At 41.8% G+C, this 23,069-nt stretch overlaps 1 protein-coding gene across 1 annotated transcript in view; it reads right to left on the bottom strand.

The window, feature by feature from the left end:
• Positions 1 to 23,069, bottom strand: part of magi1a (membrane associated guanylate kinase, WW and PDZ domain containing 1a) — a 97,485-nt gene that overhangs the window by 66,970 nt on the left and 7,446 nt on the right. Inside the window, exon 2 of the mRNA XM_030783875.1 lies at positions 2,961 to 3,077. Within this exon, the coding sequence (XP_030639735.1) occupies positions 2,961 to 3,077 (117 nt within the window). The remainder of the gene's footprint in view (positions 1 to 2,960; positions 3,078 to 23,069) is intronic.

Raw genomic sequence — 23,069 nt, 5'->3', positions numbered from 1 at the left:
AGAGAGAGATAGACTGACTTTCTCCGCCACATGCTGACATTTACTGCACAGTATAACAACGGCCGTCTGTAAAACGGGGGGAGAATATTCACACACTCAGTGTCCTTTTCCTTCAGGCACCACCAGTACACTCACACACACACACACACACACACACACTGCTACAGCCACTGGAGGAACTACAGCAACAAGCACCTGTTAGCTTCCACCATGACGAGAAATGGAGGGAGGGAGAGTGAACAGGAGAGAAGGACAACAACACGTGTTGTGTGTATGTGTGCGTGTGTGTGTGTGTGTGTGTGTGTGAGAGAGAGAGACAGAGAGAGAGAGATAGATAGATAGAGTGAAAGAGAGAGGGGGAGAAAAAAGGCCAAGCTCCCTCAGGCTGGAGTGAAAGATGAGACATCAGATAGAACAAAAGAGAGACAAAGCAGTCTTACTGCTGTGAAAGAGAAATACCCAAAACACTGCTGTTATGGAGCTTTAGGCAGCACGTAAGTGTTTTTGTATTTTCAGTGTGTGTGTCATTTTGTGTGTGTGTGTATGTGTTGTGCAGTGTTGCCAGAGTTTCACTGTGTGTTGAGCATCTAAAACAGTCATTACATGAAGAGTAGAACAGGCCGACTCAGCGCTCTCTTCCCCTCTCTATCATATACATATCAGTCTGTTGCTCCAGTCATTCATTATCCTAAATATGCAAAAAAAAACCCTAACTACACAACAACCTGTGCCCCCAGCCCCCCGCTCTGTTCAGAGGTCATTGTTTACTAGCGGCTGGCGTCTGCACACACAGCTGTTAAGGGGGAGACAGAGTAAACTTTGAGATGCAGGGCAGAGCTTACAGGTAGCCTCCATCTTACATGGCGTTGTGCAGTGTCACTAGTGAGTGCACCAACCAGCCTGCCATGGGCTTTTAAAGGGCCAGATTAACTTATTCCTCACCCAGAAAACTTTGTCCTGGAGTTATTTGTGTGTGTGTGTGCACGTGTGTGTGTGCACGTGTGTGTGTGTGTGCGCACGTGTGTGTATGTGTGTGTGTGTGTGTTCACACACACACAAACATCCACACACCACTGTGTGCCCTCATCATTTTCTTTAAGTTCAATACACGTCAGTTCAGTTCAGTTCACTGGATCATACTGGTATAAGAGGCTGTCCCAGAGACTCTCCCGTAAGTGTTGAGTTGGGTTATGATCTGATGACAGATGGTTATGGACTATGGATTGCACTGTTTTCACCTTCATCAAACCATTAAGTGACTACTCATGTCCTGTGGATGGGGGCATGGTCATCCTGGGATACACCGTCAGGACTGAAATGTGTTGCCACAGGACGTGGTCTGGTCATCACTCAGGGTGTTTTTGTGTTCATCTCATCCTCTAATTGGCTGGCTAACCCTAAACCATACCAGGACACACCATGACAGCGCTACCAGACCCCCTCACCGTGGTAAACCAACCCTTGGGCCTGTGTGTTTCTTTAGCGTGTGCCAGAGATGTGCCTGTCCACCTGATGAGAACAGAGTGATGGATGAGTCATGCTGCTGTAAGACGTATTTCCACCACTCCACAAACCACTGCTGCTCTTCTTTACTACTTCGTCCACAGACCTGGATTTGTAGGGTGTCATAAAGTGTTTAAAGGTGAACCGTGAGGGGGGAGAAGTAGCCTAATCCTAACAGGACACAGTACCACTGATTGGATGGCTTTTGGTTTGATTCCTGATTTAGGCTGAAGAGAGAGAGACAGATAGCGGAGAGTAACTGGTCAAGGTTCCTGACACTGCCGGCGTGCCCTGGAGCGAGACACTTAACCCCATGCTGCCGCTGCGGCTTGTCACCATGAAGGAAGCCCGCGCTGGATCTCTGGCATGCAGGATCTCCGATATGGTAAACCGGCGGACACTTAAGGTCAGATCACGCCAGGTACCGCTGCACTTTATCTCACCCCAGACTTGGCATCTCTCTCACGACAATGCTGAGAAACGCAGTGTTGTCAAACGGAGAACACTTGTCTGTTCTAAAAACAACGCGGCAGCATTTTTTTTTTCTCGACACAACCAAAAGGAGGATGAGAAGTCAGCTGCCTGATCAACTCAGGAAACACACAGTGTGTAAAAACCTGCTTTCAACTTATACTCTTATACTCCTTGTTTAGCTAAGACTATCCTTTATTTTGGTCATTATTCGTACACACACAAACATGATGAAATACAGTTCTTTACTTTATAAGATTAATATTAATATTCATGCATATATAGTAATGATATCAATGCATACGATGCATAGGTCTTCAAGGGAAATGCACAGCTGGTCTGACTAAGCGTTAAGACCTCTCTCTTTCTCTCTTTCACACACACACACACACACACACAGTTGTCTGTGAGTAAAATGTTGGTCACATGACCACAATGGAATTCCATTTCCAATTTCTCAGCTTGGGTTCATCATAATCCCAAACTCACAGGGGACTGGACCAATTCTGCGGATTTACCGGTCACATGGCACGGAGAGAGAGAGAGAGAGCGCGAGCAAGAGAGACTGATACAAGAAAACCTCTTATAATCTCTGGCCTTCCGTGAAAGAGGGAAGCCGTATGTGCATATTCCGATCACACGATTACAACATTACACAGTCACCGTAGACTTTATTAGACGACAAACTGACTCTCTCTCTCTCTCTCTCTCTTTTCTCATTGTCATATCATACCCCCATCTCTGTTAGCAATCTCTCCAGAATTTATGAAATGTCAAAGGTCCATGGGAAAACTGTCTTAGAGCTGAGTTATACTTCCTCAATGTCAGCTTTAGAATGTAGTTTCAGCTATTAACAAACACACGTACACAGATGACAGACACTGTACAAGAGATGTACATGGGCTTTTGTGTTGTGTTTCAGTTGTCTACTCAGCACGTCAGATGAAAATGCCAAAGCGAGACAGATAAAGAGAGTTTGGACTCACAAGGCACAGCGTGACGGTACAGGTTGTCTCTGATGGTCTGCTGGAGGTCGTAGTCGGGAGATGATTTCTGGAAACGCTGACTCAGATAGTGCCTCAGGTCTTTATTCAGTCTGTGACCTAAAAAAATCAATCAATCAAACAATAAATCAATAAATCAGTCAATCAATCAACCAGTCAATCAACCAACCAAATCTCCACACAACTAACCAACAAATTAAAATGATGAATTTTAAAAGCAAGCTCTTACTGTGTCATATTCTACCTTTAATACAATTCAAGCAGAAATGTTAAAATGAGAGTTGAACTAGGTTAGTAATGTTGCAGTAAGGGACTATCTACTGGCATTAACCTATCTCTGCTGGCCTGTTGATTGCATACTCTGCCATGTGTTTCCTGCTCCTGGTTGCCTATTGGTGGACGGTTGCTAAGGCTCTTGGCCACGTTGCTAAGATGTACCGACTGTCCTTACCTCACAGTGACTCCTCTGTGTCTTTGACATACAATGAGTCTCACTGCAGAGACCAGCAGTGAATGTCCCATGACAGAGAGAGCAAACTCCAAACAAACTCAGAAACAGCTAATTATGAAATTAAAAAAAAAAAGTTCCTGTCTATTTTTGTAAACCCTCTAAGAAACGTACGACAGGAGTGGTGCTAATAGACTTTTTCTTCTTAACTGTTCTTTTATGACTTTTTTACAAAGCTTATGAGTGTTAAGGTAAACTGTACAGTAAAACATGATAAAAAAGACTTGAGTGAGGGACCCATTCAATGTCCAAATGGGTTAAACTTTAGTTAAAACTCTGAAGTGCGCATGAAAACATGACAGCACTGAACTTTACATAATATACAGTAACACTTACTATAATCCATCCATCCACTGAGCTATCTATTCATCTGACCGACGTATGGATAGACTCAACTGTCTTGCTGTCTCTGTCTTTTTCTCTTATCTTCTCTCTTTCTCTGTGTTGACACTTAGCCGTACTGTGAGTGTGTGTGTGTTTGTACATGTGTGTGTGCCCAAGTGACCTATCACACATTGCATCCATCCATCTATACCTCAATTTATTCATTCATCAAACCAACCAACCAACTAGTCAACCGACCAAGCCGTCCATCAACACACCCTCCCTCTCACTAACCATCCATCATAAAAAAGGCAGTGTATGGAGGCACACACACACACACATACACACACACACACAGACACACACAGAGCTGACTGGTCATTTTCATTAAGGGTTATACATTATGTGGATTCCATAGGAGTGTGCAGGAGGGTTCCTTCCAGGGTAAATCCTATAAAAAACCCCATGGTTAAGCCAAACCCTGTCACTCAATACACCACCAGTTCCCCCCAGAGAGAGATTATACATCTGGACCAAGCACACATACCTGACCACACCCTGCACAAAATGAAGGAATACACACGCAGATGGCTCATGTGCTTGATTCATAAAACACTTTTCAGCTGACACGAATACATTATGAATATGAGCTGAAAGTAAACACAGTCATAAAAAGACAACATGGGGCAATATATAATATTATTAGTGACACCATTTCATTGCTCTGTGTGTGTGTGCGTGTGTATGTGTGTGTGTGTGTGTGTCATGAAAAGTCACTGGGTGATTTAATATGTCCCTATGAATTATAACCTGTCACTATTTTCTTTATTCTTACTCATGTAACGGTGGGTGTCTCTGTGATAGCAGCACTCTGCATATTCACATATACGCACAAACACAGCAGGGAGAATATGACAAAGCCTATATACAGCCCAGATCCACTCAATCTTGGTCCTCCCTCTCTCCTCTCTCTGTCTGTTTCCTCACTCTCTCGGTCTCCCTCTCTCTCTCTCCCTCTCTCTCTCTTTCTCTCTTTCTCTCCTCTTTCTCTGTATCCCTGCCTCTTGCCTTTGTGTGTGTGTGTATGTGTGTGCGTGCGTGCATGCGTGTGCATGCTTGAGTGTGTCACTCTGCGCCAGCTAACCATGGTCAGGTAGCTGTTACCTAGCAACCAGCTGGCGCTGACAAGCAGAGTAGGGTCCCTACTGGGCATTCAGATTCAGGGGGGGGGGCGCACAAGAGAAGTTATAATATGCAAAATAACACAGACAAACATAGAGCCAAGTTTCCTGAAGGCTAATAGAACAGGAAGACAGGCAGTCAGACAGATGGAGAGACAGACAGATCCATCGACAAACAATACAGACAGACAGGCAGATCAGCAAAGGAAAAAACAAACAGAAAGGCAGAAAAAGAGAGCGACAGGCAGGCAGACAGACAGACAGACAGGCAGGCAGACTCTATGAGAGTTTGTGAATGACGGGAAGAAAAGAGATAAGCCGACTGATACACAGGCAGACAGATAAACGAATGAAACAGCCAAACAAACAGACAGGCTTAGGCAAGGATCCTGAAACCAAACAACTGACAGAAAGAGGAGAACAGAGAAAGACGAGAGGGTGGACAGTCAGGCGAACAGACAAAATAGACAACAAAATACATAGACAGACCACAAGAGGACAAACAGGATCGTAGACATTAGGAAGACAGATCAAATCAGCCATCCAGAGTATGAAACAAACTACTAGAGGGAGACGAATAGACTGAATTCTGCGTGCCACTGTACTGATAAACTGATCAGCTACTGACGGGGAGAGGAGTCCACTCCAGGTGTCCTGTTAAAGCAGCGATCCCATCCATTATGGAGAACCTCTCATGATTCCCTGCTGTCTGACCAGCTCACACACAGAGTATAGGGAGTGTGGGGTCTCTGTTCTGAGACAGGACACACACTGGTTTGACACACACACACTGACTGTTACCATACGCACACGCACACGCACTTTCTCTCTCGCTCTCTCTGTGCTCATGTTTTCCACTCTGACACAGGGTTTCCTCTGGTGTATGTAAGTCAGACCAGATCAGATTTGTATAATCTTTTGCATACTTTCAACAATAAGTCTACATCCATTCTTTCACAAAAGTGTTAATTCTTATTCTTTTATCCATCAAACTATGATAAACACTGGACTACATTTTTAATCAAAGCGGCTCAGTTCAATCCTCAGTTCCAGGTTGTGGCGCCACTTCAGTTAACTTTTTTTTGTGCAGGTATCATGTCAGGAAGGTTAGGTTGAAAAGAATGTTCAGTAGTTTTTTTTTGTGATGATACATAGGTCATACATAGGGTGACCTATGTATTATTTGAGGAAAAATCATATGAATTTCTTTCATTTGGTCATTTCCTCCTGTGAAGTCATTTTATATGTCAGGCGTTCATGTCTGTTTTTCAGCTTTGCCATTATTAATGGGACAATGGACATCTACCCCACAGATTTACCATAGGTACCGTCATATACAGGTTACACATGAAATGACCTCATAACTCTCTCTGATACTTTACATGTGATTCAACTGACATCCATGTTTAGCTCCAACAGCAGGCTGACTAAGTCTGCTTTCATTGAGAAATGTTCCTGGAAAAATCTCAGAGAGTCACAGAGAGTCAGGTCCCCTCTCGTCTGTCTTCCGTCAGAAAGACAACACTCTCCAATTGCCAAGACTCCTCTGCCCACTCTGGGACATTGGGAGTCCTCCAGTGGGAGATGGGTGGGAATCATTTCTCACACAACATCTCACCCACATAGTGACTGTCTAAATGGACCCCTTACCCAGTCACTGTCTAAATGGACCCCTTACACAGTGACTGTCTAAATGGACCCCTTACACAGTGACTGTCTAAATAGACCCCTTACACAGTGACTAAGTTCATTCATACAACCCTGGTCAGTTTCAGAGGATGACCATTGGTAGTGATAGGGTAATCAAGCCACTGAGATCATTACAATGATGTTACTGTATTTGTGTTTGGGGTGCTTCCTCATAGATGGTTTTAAAGCATAAATATACACACCATACTCATAAAGCAACTGGGCCTGTGTCTAACACAGAAATAAAGGGAGAGAGAGAGTGAGAAAGAGACAGAGAGGAAAGGAGAGGAAGACAGCAAGGTAGAAAGGCCCTGGTGCTGTGAAGAAGAGAATGATTTAACCCAAATAAGTGTGGATTACGCGCACACACACACACACACACACACACATCCCACTTTCTGAGCCTCTATTAAACATTACATAACCTCAAATCTAGTTACACATTCAACTCTCCAAAGGGAGGGGGGTTGCTTACACTGAATTTACAAAACAATGCTAGACATGTACACTCTCTCTCTCTCTCTCTCTCTCTCTCCCTCTCACTCACTCTCTCTCTCTCTCAAACACACACACACACACACACACAAACAGCCAAAAGCTTTCAGAATCTCAAAAATGGAGACTTCAGCTGTCTTTTGTTTGTTTGTTTGTGTGTATGTGTGTAAAAAGAGTGGAATAGCCAGGGATCAAGAAAAAATCAAGAGTTAACAAACATCAGTAATGATGTTTGTTGACTCTTGGCACATCTTTTATTTCCTTGAGGAGATAAACAAGTCTAAGCTTAGATAACATTACATCAGATAAGAAAAATCATTACTAACAACAGTGACCAAAGATTGTACAACAGTCGCCGTGTGTTTATACTGTATGTGTAGATGATTTCTGAATTAAGATGTCATATTTGGGGCCAGTGACATGAATTAAAACCAGATCACATGTTTTGTCTGTTAAGATACAAATTAGAATTCAGTTCACATGTAACAGCTCAATACTGCCCTCTGAGTGTTTGTTTGTTTCTGTGTGTCTGTGTGTGTGTGTGTGTGTGTGTGTGTGTGTGTTTACGTGTCACAGCTCAACACTGCCCTCTGTGTTTTGGTACTCCACAGACCTACTCTGCTTCCTCTCAACCGGTCACCATGGCAACCCAGGCCCATCCACCAATCACAGGCTGCCTAGGTGCTCCCTCTGTGTCTGCTGCCACCTACTGAAGAATTTCAGAACTGCAACAACAACTGACATTGTCACAGCTCTGTCTTCTTTTCCTCCCTATTTAACTGCCTGAATTACTCTGTTTTCTCCCTGGTGAGAGACAGTCCCATTAGTTTCCATAATTAACAAACTGAATCCCTTAGCAATTCATAAACACAAACGTGCAGGCTCTGTCTCTCTCGCTCTCTCTCTCTCTCTCTCTCATACACACTTATATTATCCATGTTGCAATAAATCTACCTTCATAATTTTCATGTGGAAAAGCAACACCCATGGCACAGAAAAGGACATTTTAAACTAGGTAAGTTCAAACACACATTGAATTTACCTGATTTATTGCATAAAACAATTGTTTGATTGTTTAAATATTTTGAATGCAAGCAGCACATGTTGTCTTGGCTGCTTTAAAAATTCATAGTTACATTATTTAAAACAGGGTGTATAGAAACTATAGGGTGCCTTCAATATAGTAAATCTATGACAGTGGGAATGTGCTAGAACATTAGGCATAACTAAACGGTGCCTTAGTGGTATGTGTGTGTGTGTATGTGTGTGTGTGTGTGTGTGTGTGTGTGCGTGTGTATACGATACCAGTCAAAAGTTTGGACACACCTACGCATTCAAGGGTTTTCATTTATTTTTTACTATTTTCTTAATTGTAGAACAGTACTGAAGACATCAAAACTATGAAATAACACATATGGAATTATGTAGAAAAGTGTTTAAAAAAACCCCAAAATATGTTAAGTAGCCCCTGTTGGCATGATGACAGCTTTGCACACTATTGGCATTTATCTTAACCAGCTTCATGAGGTTGGTCACCTGGAATGGTTTTCAGTTAACAGGTGTGCCTTGTCAAAAGTTTATTAGTGGAATTTCTTAATTTGTTTGAGACCATCAGTTGTGTTGTGCCGAGGTAGGGTTGGTATACAGTAAATGGCCCTGTTCAACTACTGTAGTAATCCATATTATGGCAAGAACACTCAACTAAGTAAACAGAAACGACAGTCCATCATTACTTTAAGACATGAAGGTAAGTCAATCTCGAAAACTTCTTGAAAGTATCTTTGAAAGTATCTTCAAGTGCAGCCGCAAAAACCATCAAACGCTATGATGAAACTGGCTCTCATGTGGACTGCCCTAGGTAAGGAAGACCAATGGCGTGTCCGAAATTACTCCCCACTCACTACTCTCTACTCACTATATAGTGTTTGGTACATAGAACACTCACTAAGGGATACGGGCAGACAGCTGCTGATACATTTCGGACACTATTTGGATGCTAAGCTGCTACATAATTATGCGCCTGATATTCCTAATTTTTTTTTTTATCTCTGTCGCATAAACAAACGCCAGAACATCTGCATCTGACGGTAAAGACTTGCCTGCTTTCACAAGACAGGCTGCAATGCATGATGGTCTAAGTGGGATGTGTGGGATACTTTGAGTGCACTATATAGTGTATAACAATTCTCACTATACATTCAGACAGCACTACAAAATGATGAACTCACTATATAACCTCAGATGAGAGCCTACATGAGAGCTTCACAGAGTTCAAACAGCAGACACATCTCAACATCAACTGTTCAGAGGAGACTGCGTGAATCAGGCCTTCGTGGTCGAGTTGCTGCAAAGACCAGTAAGAAGAAGAGAACTGCCTGGGCCAAGAAACGCAAGGAATGGACGTTAGACCAGTGGAAATCTGGGCCTTGGTCTGATGAGTCCACATTTGAGATTTTTGGTTCTAACCGCTGTGTCTTTGTGACGGATGGTCACGCAGGTGAACGGATGGTATCTGCATGTGTGTGTAGAGGAGCATGAAGGAGGAGGTATGATGGTGTGGGGGTGCTCTGCCGGTGACACTGTTGGCGATTTATTCAAAATTCAAGTCCCACTTAACCAGCATGGCTACCACAGCATCCTGCAGAGACATGCCATCCCATCTGGTTTGCGCTTAGTGGGACCATCATTTGTTTTTCAACGGGACAATGACCTAAAACACACCCCCAGGCTATGCAAGGGCCATTTGACCAAGAAGGACAGTGATGGAGTACTGCATCAGATGACCTGGCCACCACAATCGCCCGACCTAAGCCCAGCTGAGGTGGTTTGGGATGAGTTGGACCGCGGAGTGAGGGAAAAGCATTCCAGGTGACTACCTGATGAAGCTGGTTGAGAGAATGCAAAGTGTGTGTAAAGCTGTCATTGAGGCAAAAGGTGGCTACCTTGAAGAATCTAAAATATAAAACATTTTCCTTTGTTTACACTTTTTTGCTTTCTACATAATTCCATATGTGTTATTTCATAGTTGTGATGCCTTCAGCATTGTTCTACAATGTTGAAAATGATAAAAATAACAAAAAAAAACACAGAATTGGTTGTGTCCAAACTTTTGACTGGTACTATATATATATATATATATATATATATATATATATATGTGGATTAGATATAGATGTAGAGATACAGATATACAGTAGGGGAATGAGGGGGATGCCATCCCCCTTGTTAGCAAAATGACCAAAATGAATTCCCCTTGATAACCTGCCATGCCCTTTATACTCTATAGAGTAGTGTCAGTGATCATTGGGCCATCCCTCCTGTTGGCCAATGGGCCACCCCCCCATGTTAAAAACTAATCTAATTAATCACGTACTGCAGATATGTATATATATATATATATATATATATATATTTATATATATATATATATATGTACAAAACACGTGTCTACAATTCCTGCACTGTGTGCCAATCAGGGTCATTCTGTTCTTTTCTTTCCATTACAACATTCTTGTGCTGACTTAGAGGGATGACTTAGAGAGATGGCATGAATCTGTGACTGGTTCTCTGTTTAAGTGGGTATAAAACTACATTTTTATCCCTGTCATCAGGTATAAAAACTACATTTTTATGCCTGTCATCCGTAAATGCCAGCACTTCTGCAAAAGAAGCAAGGTGCAGACATACATGGGATTCCACCTAACATCAGCAGCCTCTCAAACATGTGCATGTGTATGCTAGTGCATGTACCGACAAGTACATTGATACAAACAGTCAAACGAGATGTTTACATGTTTACATGTTTACTTTTACAGAGTTATCTGTACACCCCGGCATTACTGCTAAAACAAAACACACATAGTCCGAGTATAGTTTCACAAGACCTTGCCAAACATTATGTTAAAATCTATCCTCGGATCTAAAATACCTGACACAGAGTGGATAAACAGTGCTAGGCATTTGCATCCTCACATGTTTGTCGACACAGAGATGCTTGTGAATCAATATGTTTTCATGATTCATATGTCAGTCATAATAAAGGGTGACAGAAGCATTAATAACTCTTCATGATGTATTTATTCCTTCCAACAAGCAGCATCAGACCTTGGGTGGAAAAAAGTCACTGAGCGCTGTATGAATGGCTAATAATGACACTACCACCAAACAGGTACATGTGTAATGTACAACAGAAATGTACAGTATTGTACTGTAATGTACTCTGCTCTCCATTAGACTCTGTCCTTACGCAACATATGCAATCCTTATGCAATATACTCATCTGTCAAAGTCTGGATTGTTTGACTAGTGCCAGGCGTGCTCTCTCTTTCGCTCTCTCTCTGTCTCCCTCTTTATACATATTTACACACAAAGAATCAAACTCTTCTGGTAGTTGGCTGGCTTTTACATTTGGCTCCAGGTGATAATGGAAAAACAATATCTAACAGTTGGACTGTTTCTTGCCCTTTCTCTTTCACCCACTCTCTCCCGCTTTGCTCTAAAGTACTGTACTCTTTCTCTTTCTCTCCCTTGCTCTCTCTCTCTCTCTGCCGGCTGTACCCCTGGCCAAAGGCTAAGTGTCAAACACACATGGCTGGTGTTAATCACAGTGAGGTAGGCCACAATGACATTACCATTTGGAGAAACAGGGAGGAGCAGTTATATTACACTCCTGATAGCTGATCCAAGATCAGTAATGATGGTAAGTTCATAATAATTGAGAACACAGAATAGTTTGGGAGAACTGACCCTAAATCTGCTATTAGAGGCTTATATAGATACACCAAGATAACTGGATAGCTGAGATAGACACACATGAGTACAGAGAAGGGATGTAGACCCGTCTCAGGTATTATCAGGCAGATATTATCAGGATGATAACTGTTCTCTGTCAAGTGTGAAATGTACCTGACCCTCTTCCTTGCTCTGTTGTGTGTGTGTGTGTGTGTGTGTGTGTTCAGTGGGCCAGTAGGACGAGGACAGTTCCTAAATTGAAGGAGGCCATCTGTGATGCCCAGAAGGAGAAGAGTAAGTGATACTCTTTTCCAGGTGCACTGTGAAAGAACCATGTCTCTGTCTCTCTCTCTCTTACACACACACACGAACACATGCACGCACACACGCGCGCGCACACACACACACACACGCACGCACACACACACACACACACACAGCAAATAACACCTTAACACCTAAATTTGCATAATACACTAAACTGATCTGGAATCAGTCCATTCTGTGAGTCAGTAACAACCCTTTTCTTAACGCAGGTGAATTTTGGCTCACAGGGTAGTGGATGTTCTCCTAAGAGGAAGAGGGGTCAACATCACCTGTGAGGCGTGAAAAAGCCAGCTGGGCACAGGTGCATGCACGCACGCACAAAAACACACACACACACACACACACACACACACACACACACACACACAAACACAGCCACTCGGACATACACGCGCACACACAATTACAAACACACGCACACACTCTCACACACATACAAACACACCCTCTCTCTCTCTCTCTCACACACACACACACACACACACACACACACACTCAGAGGCAAGGTCATCCACACAGTGACTATCTGTTTATCGTCTCCTGTCAAAGTCAAGGAGCAGTGAGGAGAGTCGGGGGAGAGTTTGGAAGGAGGGGGAGGAGTGCACTGACTGATAACAAACTGGAGCAAAGCCATCTAGCCAATCAAATCTAATGAGTCCTACGCTGACTTTCAGAGCACACATATTATCTCAAACAAGGAGAAATCAACATCAAACACACAAAACAAAGTCGGAGCTGCTGCCAGGACACTGGACAGTCTACTCAGGCCACTGACCTCTGAGAAATGTCTAAGAAACTACATTCAAAACGAAACAACAGAAATAATCCACGTCTAAACTTATTTAAATGAACTCCTGAACTCCTGCCTGTAAAACTGGACTGCCCCAGTCACAGCCTGCTTGCACTGTGTGTTTCTATTTATGTATTTATAGAGTTTTACATACATATATATATATACAGAGAGAGAGAGAGCGAGAGCGAGAGAGAGAGAGTGAATTGTAGATTTGTAGAGTCTTATATATAGTGCTCAATTTGGCAGCTTGCACATCAGTTTTCTCTTGTCTCGTACACTAAGAGATGATGAAATATTCTTAATTTAAGTTAAAAATCAAAGCATCGTCAGACTCAAGACTATGGTTGAAACTGACAGTCCTTCACTTCAATCCCAGGAACAAGAACAGAAAGGCAGTGAGTCTGAGGATGATCTGGCAACACTAGAAAAAGGAAGAACTGAAGAACTTAGAGAGCCAAAAGTCTTCCTGATTAAAAGGCATATGTTTCTGAGTGAGCTGGAGTCGGGACTTTAGCAAATACTTTCCAGTTCTTACCTTAAATGTATCATGTTTCAGGCTCACTGCTTTTGTTGTTTACGGTTTATCTATAACACTGAACATTTCAAACTCACACTTTCCAGTTATCTCATTTTGCTCTGATGGAAAGAAGAGGTGCTTACTGAGCTAAATCAAAATCGGCCATGAAACGAGTGTCCAGTACTGAAAACTGTCCATGCTGCTACTGTCAGACAACTACATCAGACTTTGGAGCAGGTTAATATTTAAAACTACAACATTTTTGGTCTCATTTCAACAACATTATTGGTATTTTCTCATACACACAGTTGGTTGTTTAGTTAAAGGTCAAGGAGAAAGTGATAAACGTTAAAGAAGGTACTATGGGCGAACGGGTCAGTTAAAAAGTAACCTGAGGTGTAACTTGTGCTGCATACTTTTCTTTTCTTTGTTCTTTTCTTTTCTTTTTGCTCTAATTCACGTGATTTTGTCAAAGGCTGTTTTTACGTGTATAGTATAGCACTGTATAGTTTCTTTAAAGAAATCATGCTTTTACTGAGGGACAGGTTTTGGTTACTCTATCCACCTCTGTCCAAACACAGAGACCCTTAAAAAAAAAACCTGGACAGAGGCATTTGTGAGGAACAAAAAATGCATTGTCAGTCCAGACGTTTTTTTCTTTTTCTTTTTTTTTCTCGTTCATCTCCTGAAGGTCATGAGTAAGCTTTCCAGTTGGTTCTCGACTCAGGTTACCCATGTAAGCCCACACTGATTGGATAAGAACCTTCTTAGAGAGATAGAGACAGTGTGTGTGTGTGTGTCTGAGTGTGTGTGTGTGTGTGTCCGAGACATAGGGACACTAATGAAGCTAATCCAGTAAATGCAACGTGAACCAGGAATGAGTTCTCTGCACTGTGCCCCCTGAGAAGGCTACACACACACACACACACACACACACACACACACACACACACACACACAGAGTCTACATTCTCTTAACTGACCCTGCTCTGCATTCTCATTCATACAAATGCAGCCAAATAACATTTTTGTATTCCTAGTGCAGTGACATTACAGCACAGTTAAGGAGTTAAGGACAAGAGTCTAATGAATATGTCATCCTTATTAAAACATTCCCATTTTACACACTCATCAGTGCAGTTAGCTTGACTACAGCTTCAGTGAGCACCAGTGAGAACTCCTGCATAAGTTGTAACCAACTGAGTCCAAAACTGTGTTCATAAAATCAGTCTTTAATATTAGACTAAACCTTGGGCTTTGGCACTGCACACAAATAGTCTTCCCTGTATAAAGACAGGAACATGACCTCTTTGGTAGCTTTGTCTATCCAGTATTCACTGAGGAGCACTCACAGAGTCTGTAAGCTCATTAAAGAAAGCGAGAGCGAGAGAGGCTGAGCCCCCCACAGGGTCTACACAGGCAAGTTGAGAAAAATGTTCATCATTTTTACCATCCCTGTCTTTTAGCACCTTTTCCTCTCTCATTTTTAACAAGCATGGCTGGAAGCCAGCAATGGGCCATTCTCCATGCACCTGATTAGCATAATAAGTCGCGTCCTTTAGCCCAAGAAAGTATGTAATTGGTTAAAACAGGTGTTGCACTGTAGGTTGGAACCAATAGGCAAAGAATATGCAAATTTCAAGGACTGGACTGAATATGTGGTACCAGCCAGGAATATCAATCCATAATTTCAATATTCTACACGTCTGGTGGTAACCTTTTGAGCAAATAGCAGACACCTTGTTAGAGCAGAGCTATATGTCAACTTCTTTCTTGTTTTTAAAAGGACAGTTGAAGCAATTAGCCCTGAAAATAAGAGCTCAGAACAGATGGACAAGAGAGGGGAGACATTGGCACTGTACCTATCCAGTCAATAGACACCGCCAATCAAAAAAAGATAAAATAAATAAATAAATAAATAACACTCACACCAAGACAACTTTAGCTCCTAGTTTTATTTGTCTCTCTCTTTCTCTCCATTTCTATCGTGACGTGTGTTGTGTGTGTGGGTAGACGACATGTCTAACCTAATTTCCCTGTGTTGCTGAGTCAGAGAAAGGCATGCTGGGATATGGAGTGAGGCAATATGCTCTTTCTCTCTCTCTCTCTCTCTCTCTCATCTCTCAGATGTACACACACATCTGCTCTCAGCTAAATTTAGCCAGAGAAACTAAGGCCCAGTTTAACGATCAGCTCGGTTGAATGAGTGAGCAGGACACAGAGGGAGGGAGAGTGAGCACAAGAAAAGGAGCGACAGATAGGATGAGAAAAAACAAGAAAGAGTGACTGCTCTTGGCTGTGCTCCAAATGCAAGTGCTGATTGAACGAGACGCTTTCCAAACAAACTCTCCCTTACAGACTCGATGTAATCTATTTCTATGCTCCTTCAAAATATCACATTAAATCAGAAACATGCCTGCAGAACAGAGTCATAGAGACACATAACTCCCATGCTATAGTCTCTTTTCCCCATCACTGCAATATGACAGCGCATCATAATGTTTCATGTTTAGCTTTAGAGATACATGCAATGCATTCCAAAGTACAGCCTCTAATGGCAGTCTATTAAAAGAATAATAAACGACATTTTAAAAAACTCTGTGTTCGATGTGCTGAAAAGGCTGGGTCTCTCCACAGATCTGTAATCTAATCAGACTGAAGATGATGATCATCTCTATAGTAGTAGTAGTAGTACTACTAGTAAGAAGAAGAAGAACATCTGATGATGAAGATGATTATTAATTGCAGTCACATGCTTCATTGAGAACAGGTGGACAATGTGTAAACTACCAGTTTACAGTTTTCTTGGGACTCACTGATGAGTCCTCAGCCAGCTGGCCAGTGTGAAAGCACTGTGGGAGAAAGGTTTGGAGACCAACAGAAACCACAGCCTTGACTTTTCTGATCCCGTGATCATGTGGCACAGGCGAAGATCAGAGCAGTGAGCAGGATGGGCCAGGAACGCTTTCATTTGACTTATTATCAAAATCTCATATCCGCTATGTCCCTGCCCATTCTTCTTAAAGCCAAAACGGGCAAACTCTACACCCATGGTCCCTTTGCTGTATGTGTCCATCTCTCTCATTTGTTCTGTTTCAGCTCCTTGTCCAATCACTGAGAAGTGACTGACATAGCACAGATGTCTATTGGCAGATAATAGTCTATAGATCTATGAAAAGCCAATGGACATAAAGACAGGAGAAACTGTAGAGGTCGTTACATCCAACTCTTTATCATCTAACACAGTGTTCTCCACTTCCTTCTCCTTATCCTGGACAAACTAACATTCTCAAGTCGTATGGTAAGACTTTTCTGTCAGACATCTGCTGATTTCTGAGATTCTGGTGTGGTGTGGAGTAATCTGAGAAGAATCAAAAGCTGCATTTGTGCAGCAAACATCTGTTTTCATAATTGACAAAGAATAAAAGCCAAGGTACTTAAATGATGTGCAGGCCGATGCCCCGTTTACATTCTCGTCGAACACTGAAGCAATACAACATCTGCTCTTCCCACTTGACTTTCATCAAAGCAGATCAAAACCAAACACTGTCAAATGAATGATGGCATAAAAATCATAAGGACGGCATACAATAATGAAAGAGAGACCACATGTGTAAGATTTTCAATGTTTGAGCAACACAGCAACAAAGAACAAAGGCCATTTTAAGTCCTCTAACCTCAAGACACAAGGACAGCCCTACCTCGCTATTTTTAAAACACTGAATAAATATATGGAATAAAATGCAGATCTCTCAGAAAGACTTTGTAGTCTTTGTGAAAAATCTTTGTCTGTCTAGAAGATATTCTGGTTTTTTTTCCCCCTAAACAAACAGTTCAGAAGCACAGCTTTCACAAGAGCAACAAAACCCCCCCCAAAAAAACCAAAAACAAACAACAACAACAACAACAACAAAAACCCTCACTGCACTGTGGAAAAACTCTCTGAAGAAAGGCAAGTGAGTCAGACAGAAAACTGACCACTTTAAAACAATGTCCTGGGTGATGCTGCTTTTTCATCTGACACTTTTAAAATGTGGGACAAAATAAATAAATGAATAAATAAATAAATAAAAATGCAATCGTCAGCTCCTCGAGGGTGGGGGCTCTTCTGGGCGTTTTCTGCCGTGTGTGTACCAAGCCTTGGCACCACCTCAGGACCAGCAGCCTGGCCATGTTTTTAGTTATGGTGGGCACAAAGTGGGCATATAATGACATACTAATTGAGAAATCTTTGTTGAATTGCTAAAATGCTGCTCTTTCTTGATGATGTAACTGTTCTGGTTCATCTTTAATGGCCAGAACAGAGGATTCTATTTGTTACATCAGTCACATCACAATGGAACTGGGGAGTGAGGCAGCCATTTTCTCACTCTAAACAAGCACTCAGAATAGGCTGGAGACACAGTATTGTACTTTGTCATTTCATGTTTGACACTCATCCTGTCAGACACCGGCATCTGCCCAAAGTGTAGCAAGTTCCCCTCCTTGTCTGCTCAGTGTACTGGTGAACTGACATATTGATACACAAAGAATCAAACTCTTCTGGTAGTTGGCTAGCTTTTACGCTGGGCTCCAGGTGGTAACAGAGAAACAGTATCTGACTGTTGGACTGTTTCTCTACCTCTCTCTTTCACCCACTCTCTCTCTCTCTCTCTCTCTCTCTGTTTTGAACCATGTTTTTCTCTCTCTCTCTGTCTCATCTTCTTTTTATTGTGTAACTAAATAACTGATTTTCCAGAGGCTCATTCCACTGTCACAACACACTCAGGAGAGGTTTATTTTTGAACTCATTATCTAATTTGAGCTACTGAGGTTCCGATCACACGGCCAGCGTGTTGGTTTGTTAACGGTTTGACAAGCTTGTTAATTAAATTTGCTAATGCAGAGACACTCAGTTGGATACTGTGCTAATCTGGAGTTTAACTAACACCAACTAACATATTTACTATGTTGACTGGACCATAAAAATCATATAGGCCTGAGCCATGTCCTGTACCCGCAGTTAAAATGAGAAAATGAATATTGTTTGAACTCAGGAAAGTGTGCATGTGTGAGTGTGTGTGTATGTATGTTTTCATGCATGTAGGAAAAAAGATGGGTTATTGTCATCTAACCTGTAGGCAAAATATATCATGCCCCAGCTGGAGATGCATACAACACACACACACACACACACACACTTGCATGCACTGATGCGGTGGTTCACACAGTTGCTCACACAAAAAAACACACACACAAAAACACATACGTGCATACTGCATCTCCGGTAAAAGACATTAGTGCAGAGGTCAGAGAGAGAGAGAGAGAGAGAGAGAGAGAGAGAGAGAGAGAGAGAGAGAGGAAGCAAGCAAGAGGGAGAGAGAGATGGAGAGAGAGAGAGAGAGAGAGAGCGGAGAACAGAGGAGTGGTGGAGGAGTGAGAGTTGGGGAAAAATAATGGAGTGATGTGATGGAGAGAGACATTTGTGGGTCGGCCATGTTATCTCTTTAGGGAAGAAAAAGGGACTTCAGGACATGACTCATCATGTTTGACTTCAGCCACAGATTACTGAGACAGAATATTCTGGATGGACAGTGACTAAGAGATCTGGAATTTTAACAAGATTAGAGATTATTCATAAGAAACGTCCAGTAGTCTTAAAATGGTCATTGGTTGTAAGCTGTTTCAGTTACAATGAAAAGACAGCGAGAAAAAAAGGGAAAAACAGACAGAAATGAGAAAAAAACAGACAGGAGAGAGAGCAATGGAGAAGAGTCTTTGGGTCATAGCATGTCCATAGGGAAGGACATAGTCAACATACAAATACACACACACATAAACACACATGCATACATACACACGCGCGCACACACACACACACACACACACACACAAAGTCAGGGGATGTTAAACAGATGATACAAAGCTAGCAATCACTGTACGAACCACTGTGAAAAAAAATAAAAACAACATATACACACAAATTGCCATACACTCCTTTTTCCTTTCATTCTTTCTTTCTGTCTCTTTTTCATGCTGGATATAAAGATATATGTATGCACAGTAATGTATGTGCTTATGTGCGTGTGTGTGTGAGAGAGTGAGAGAGAGTGAGAGAGAGAGAGGGGGAGAGACAGACAGAGACAGAGAGAGAGGGAGACAAGAGGAAAGATATGAGGAAAAAAGGAGACATGACAGACTTTGTTCTGGAAATAGCTCTGTAATGAACTTTGATATTGGTCACAGTTGTTATCTAAAACAGACCTTATTTAAAGTCGGATCTGTTTCTATAGAGCAAACACAAGTGTCATCAGTGCCTTACCATTGTCATAAAATGCATTTATAACATTGTTTCAACATCAACAGAATGTGTTCATCAGATAGAAAAACCATTAGCCGCAAGTTTGTCTAGTCCAGGCCTGATCACTGTGCTCCCCATATCACTGTCCAAATGTTTTTCTTAGAAGTCTCAACTTGTGTAAAAATGCAGCAAAGAGGAAAAACAAAAAAAGAGAACATCAGTCGGTCTTTAACTCTCTTGACTGGCTTCCAGTCCATTTACAAGTTTATTTTAAGACTTTCCAAACCAAACTTGGCTTGATACCTGATTATATAAATGAATCATCTACTCTCAAAGAGGCCAATCAAGATGTGAGCTCATCGACAGCTGGTCTTTTCTGTATCCCACAGACATCCTTCAACACGAGGGGTCAAAAGCTGTCAAAAAGACCTGCGTTAACCACAATACACAAGTATCAGGAAAAACCTGTGCAAACCTGGTCACTGTGAATGTTTTCGATTAATCTCTCAGTGCACTGAAGAATTAAACCGATAAAGATGCCTTCTTGAACATTTCGAGGCATAACTATGATACATTTTACGGAGTCAAAGTGATCATTTAAAAAAGCAAGAATGGTGCACGGATAAGTTTGGGTATGCTTCCAGATGATTTTTTCGTTTCTTTTGAAGAGGTAATTGTGAAGGCACGAGTCAGATTACATTGGTCGAGTGAGGGTAGTTCCAGACCACTGAGGTATGATGCTGAGGTAAGTTCCTGTCATTTAAAATAGTCAGGTTCTGATCGTCACTCTGTCCAGTTTCAGCTGCCTTTGGCAGCTCTAAAGAGCCATCCGAGGACAATAAATAAAGAGAACTAACTCTGATAAAACAGGTAAAAGATACAAACAACTTTTTGAGCGCTTCAGGCAAGCAGCTTCTATATATCCTAATCCATCATTCAGTCCACGTTCATCGGTTTTATATTCCTATACTCTAATGAGTGTTTGGAATAGGTCTGTTGCATCAAAGATTAAAAGACTTAACTCAAGACAGCCCAGTTCATCTCTCCATTCTGCATCTTCTCCTTTGATCAAATATGTCATGCCCTCTGTTTTCCACAAAGTCTCCTTTCCTTTCTCCGTCTGCATTTTAACATGTTTTATGAGTGCTGCATTAGATTACAGTTCATATCGGAATATTCTGGAACTTACCTAACAGTCAAACATTGCGTCCTGTTAATGAAGGGGCCAACTGTCTCCAGTATGTTAACCATACGCCTATCCATTACAGTTCACCATACTCACATCCGTAACAGTTAACCGCACTCCTATCTGTAACAGTTATTCACAGCCATACCTGTAACAGTTAACCACACTCCTATCCGTAACAGTTAACCATACTCCTATCCGTAACAGTTAACCGCACTCCTATCTGTAACAGTTATTCACAGCCATACCTGTAACAGTTAACCACACTCCTATCTGTAACAGTTATTCACAGCCATACCTGTAACAGTTAACCACACTCCTATCTGTAACAGTTAACCATACTCCTATCCGTAACAGTTAACAGCACTCCTATCTGTAACACTAAACCATACTCCTATCCGTAACAGTCAACCATACTCCTATCTGTAACACTAAACCATACTCCTATTTGTAACAGTTAACCACACTCCTATCCGTAACAGTCAACCATACTCCTATCTGTAACAGTTAACCATACTCCTATTTGTAACCATTAACTATACTCATATCTGTAATAGTTAATGATACTCCGCTCTGTAACAGTTAACCATACTAATAGCTGTGAGAGTTAATCACACTTTCTGCTATAACTGCAGAGAAACATTTGGTACAACTGACAGTGACTGATAAACTTAACATCATTCGTTGTGAATGTTTGCCTGACCAAGTATGTGTCTGTCAATTAATTTTTCATTCATTTTCCAAGGTGCTAATGGAGTTTCAGCAGGAGGGGCTGTTTGAGCGTTAGCATCTACAGAAAGAGGGGGTCACAGAGGCCGGGCCAAATCCCGCACTGCTGAGCAAAGATCAACTAACACAGAGATCTAAAGCCCATTTAAACCGCAGATCACAGACAAATCCTTCTACCTTTGTAAAAATAAAACGCTTAACGTACGCTAATGCTATCAGGCTCGGGACTTAAAGAGCCTTTATAAAAAATAAGAGTTAAAAGAGAGAGTGCACAGGACCACGCTGCTTTAAAGCCGTTTTCTTTTACTTATCTTAAACAATGTGACTGCTTCGGCCACTGTTTAATTGTGTGTGTGTGTGTGTGTGTTTTACGAGTGCGTGTGTGCTATGAATAGTTTTCCACAAAGTAGGAGCACTGTCAAAAAAACAAACCAAAAAAAGAGCTCAACATGCATAGCTGAGCCACACATTAAGGGCAGCTCCTCTCCCATGACAAGGCTGCGTTTCATGTGAGGTGCATATCTGAGGGTTTGCATTGGGTTCACACCCCCTGTAATCCGTGGTATCAAACACACAAACATTCCTCTCCTCTTCCCATAGTTCACACACAGTCTGCTCCACCACCACCACCACCACCACCTGAAGACGTAAATACACCCAGCTCATATGAATTATGTCAATAAAATCCATTTTATTAGGAGACGCTGCTGTGTTGGCTTATTGCACACATATTTCATTCACAGAGCAATAACAATCCAAACCAGCCAATCAAACGTCTTTCATTTGAACTACAGTACACAGAGCCCTTGGCCATGCTTTGAGACAGACCACCTCTCCTCTGAATACTGGTACTATTAGCCAGATCTGACTGATTATTATTGCACATGAAATGAAATCTTGTGCAAATTTATTTCATTATACTCAGGGGCAGAAGAAACACTGCAGACACAGATAAGATGTAAGAAGAGCTGCTAGCAGTGAAAACAAATGTCATGGGGTTTTTTTTGTTTTATTTTGGTATTCTTTTTGTTTTGTTTGTTTTTGGCTTTGATTTCTGCCCTTGCATTATGTTTACTGTTATTTTCATTTTGGTTTTGAAGCTTTTGTTTTGTGACGGGGAGTTATTTTTGTCTGTTTTGTTTCCACTGGTATGTGGAGACACACAGCCCAGTCACATTGCATCTCCAGGATCCAGAGGAGAAAGCTATCTACACACACTCTCTCTCTCTCTCTCTCTCACACACACACACACACACACACACACAAACACTGACACTGCCTAAAGCTCCATAACAACAGTGGTTTTTTTGGACCTTTCTTTTTCCGTCACT

This window comes from Chanos chanos, chromosome 9 (genome assembly GCF_902362185.1).
Source record: "Chanos chanos chromosome 9, fChaCha1.1, whole genome shotgun sequence".
Classification (NCBI taxonomy): Eukaryota; Metazoa; Chordata; class Actinopteri; order Gonorynchiformes; family Chanidae; genus Chanos; species Chanos chanos.
This window is presented reverse-complemented; position numbering and strand designations above follow the sequence as displayed.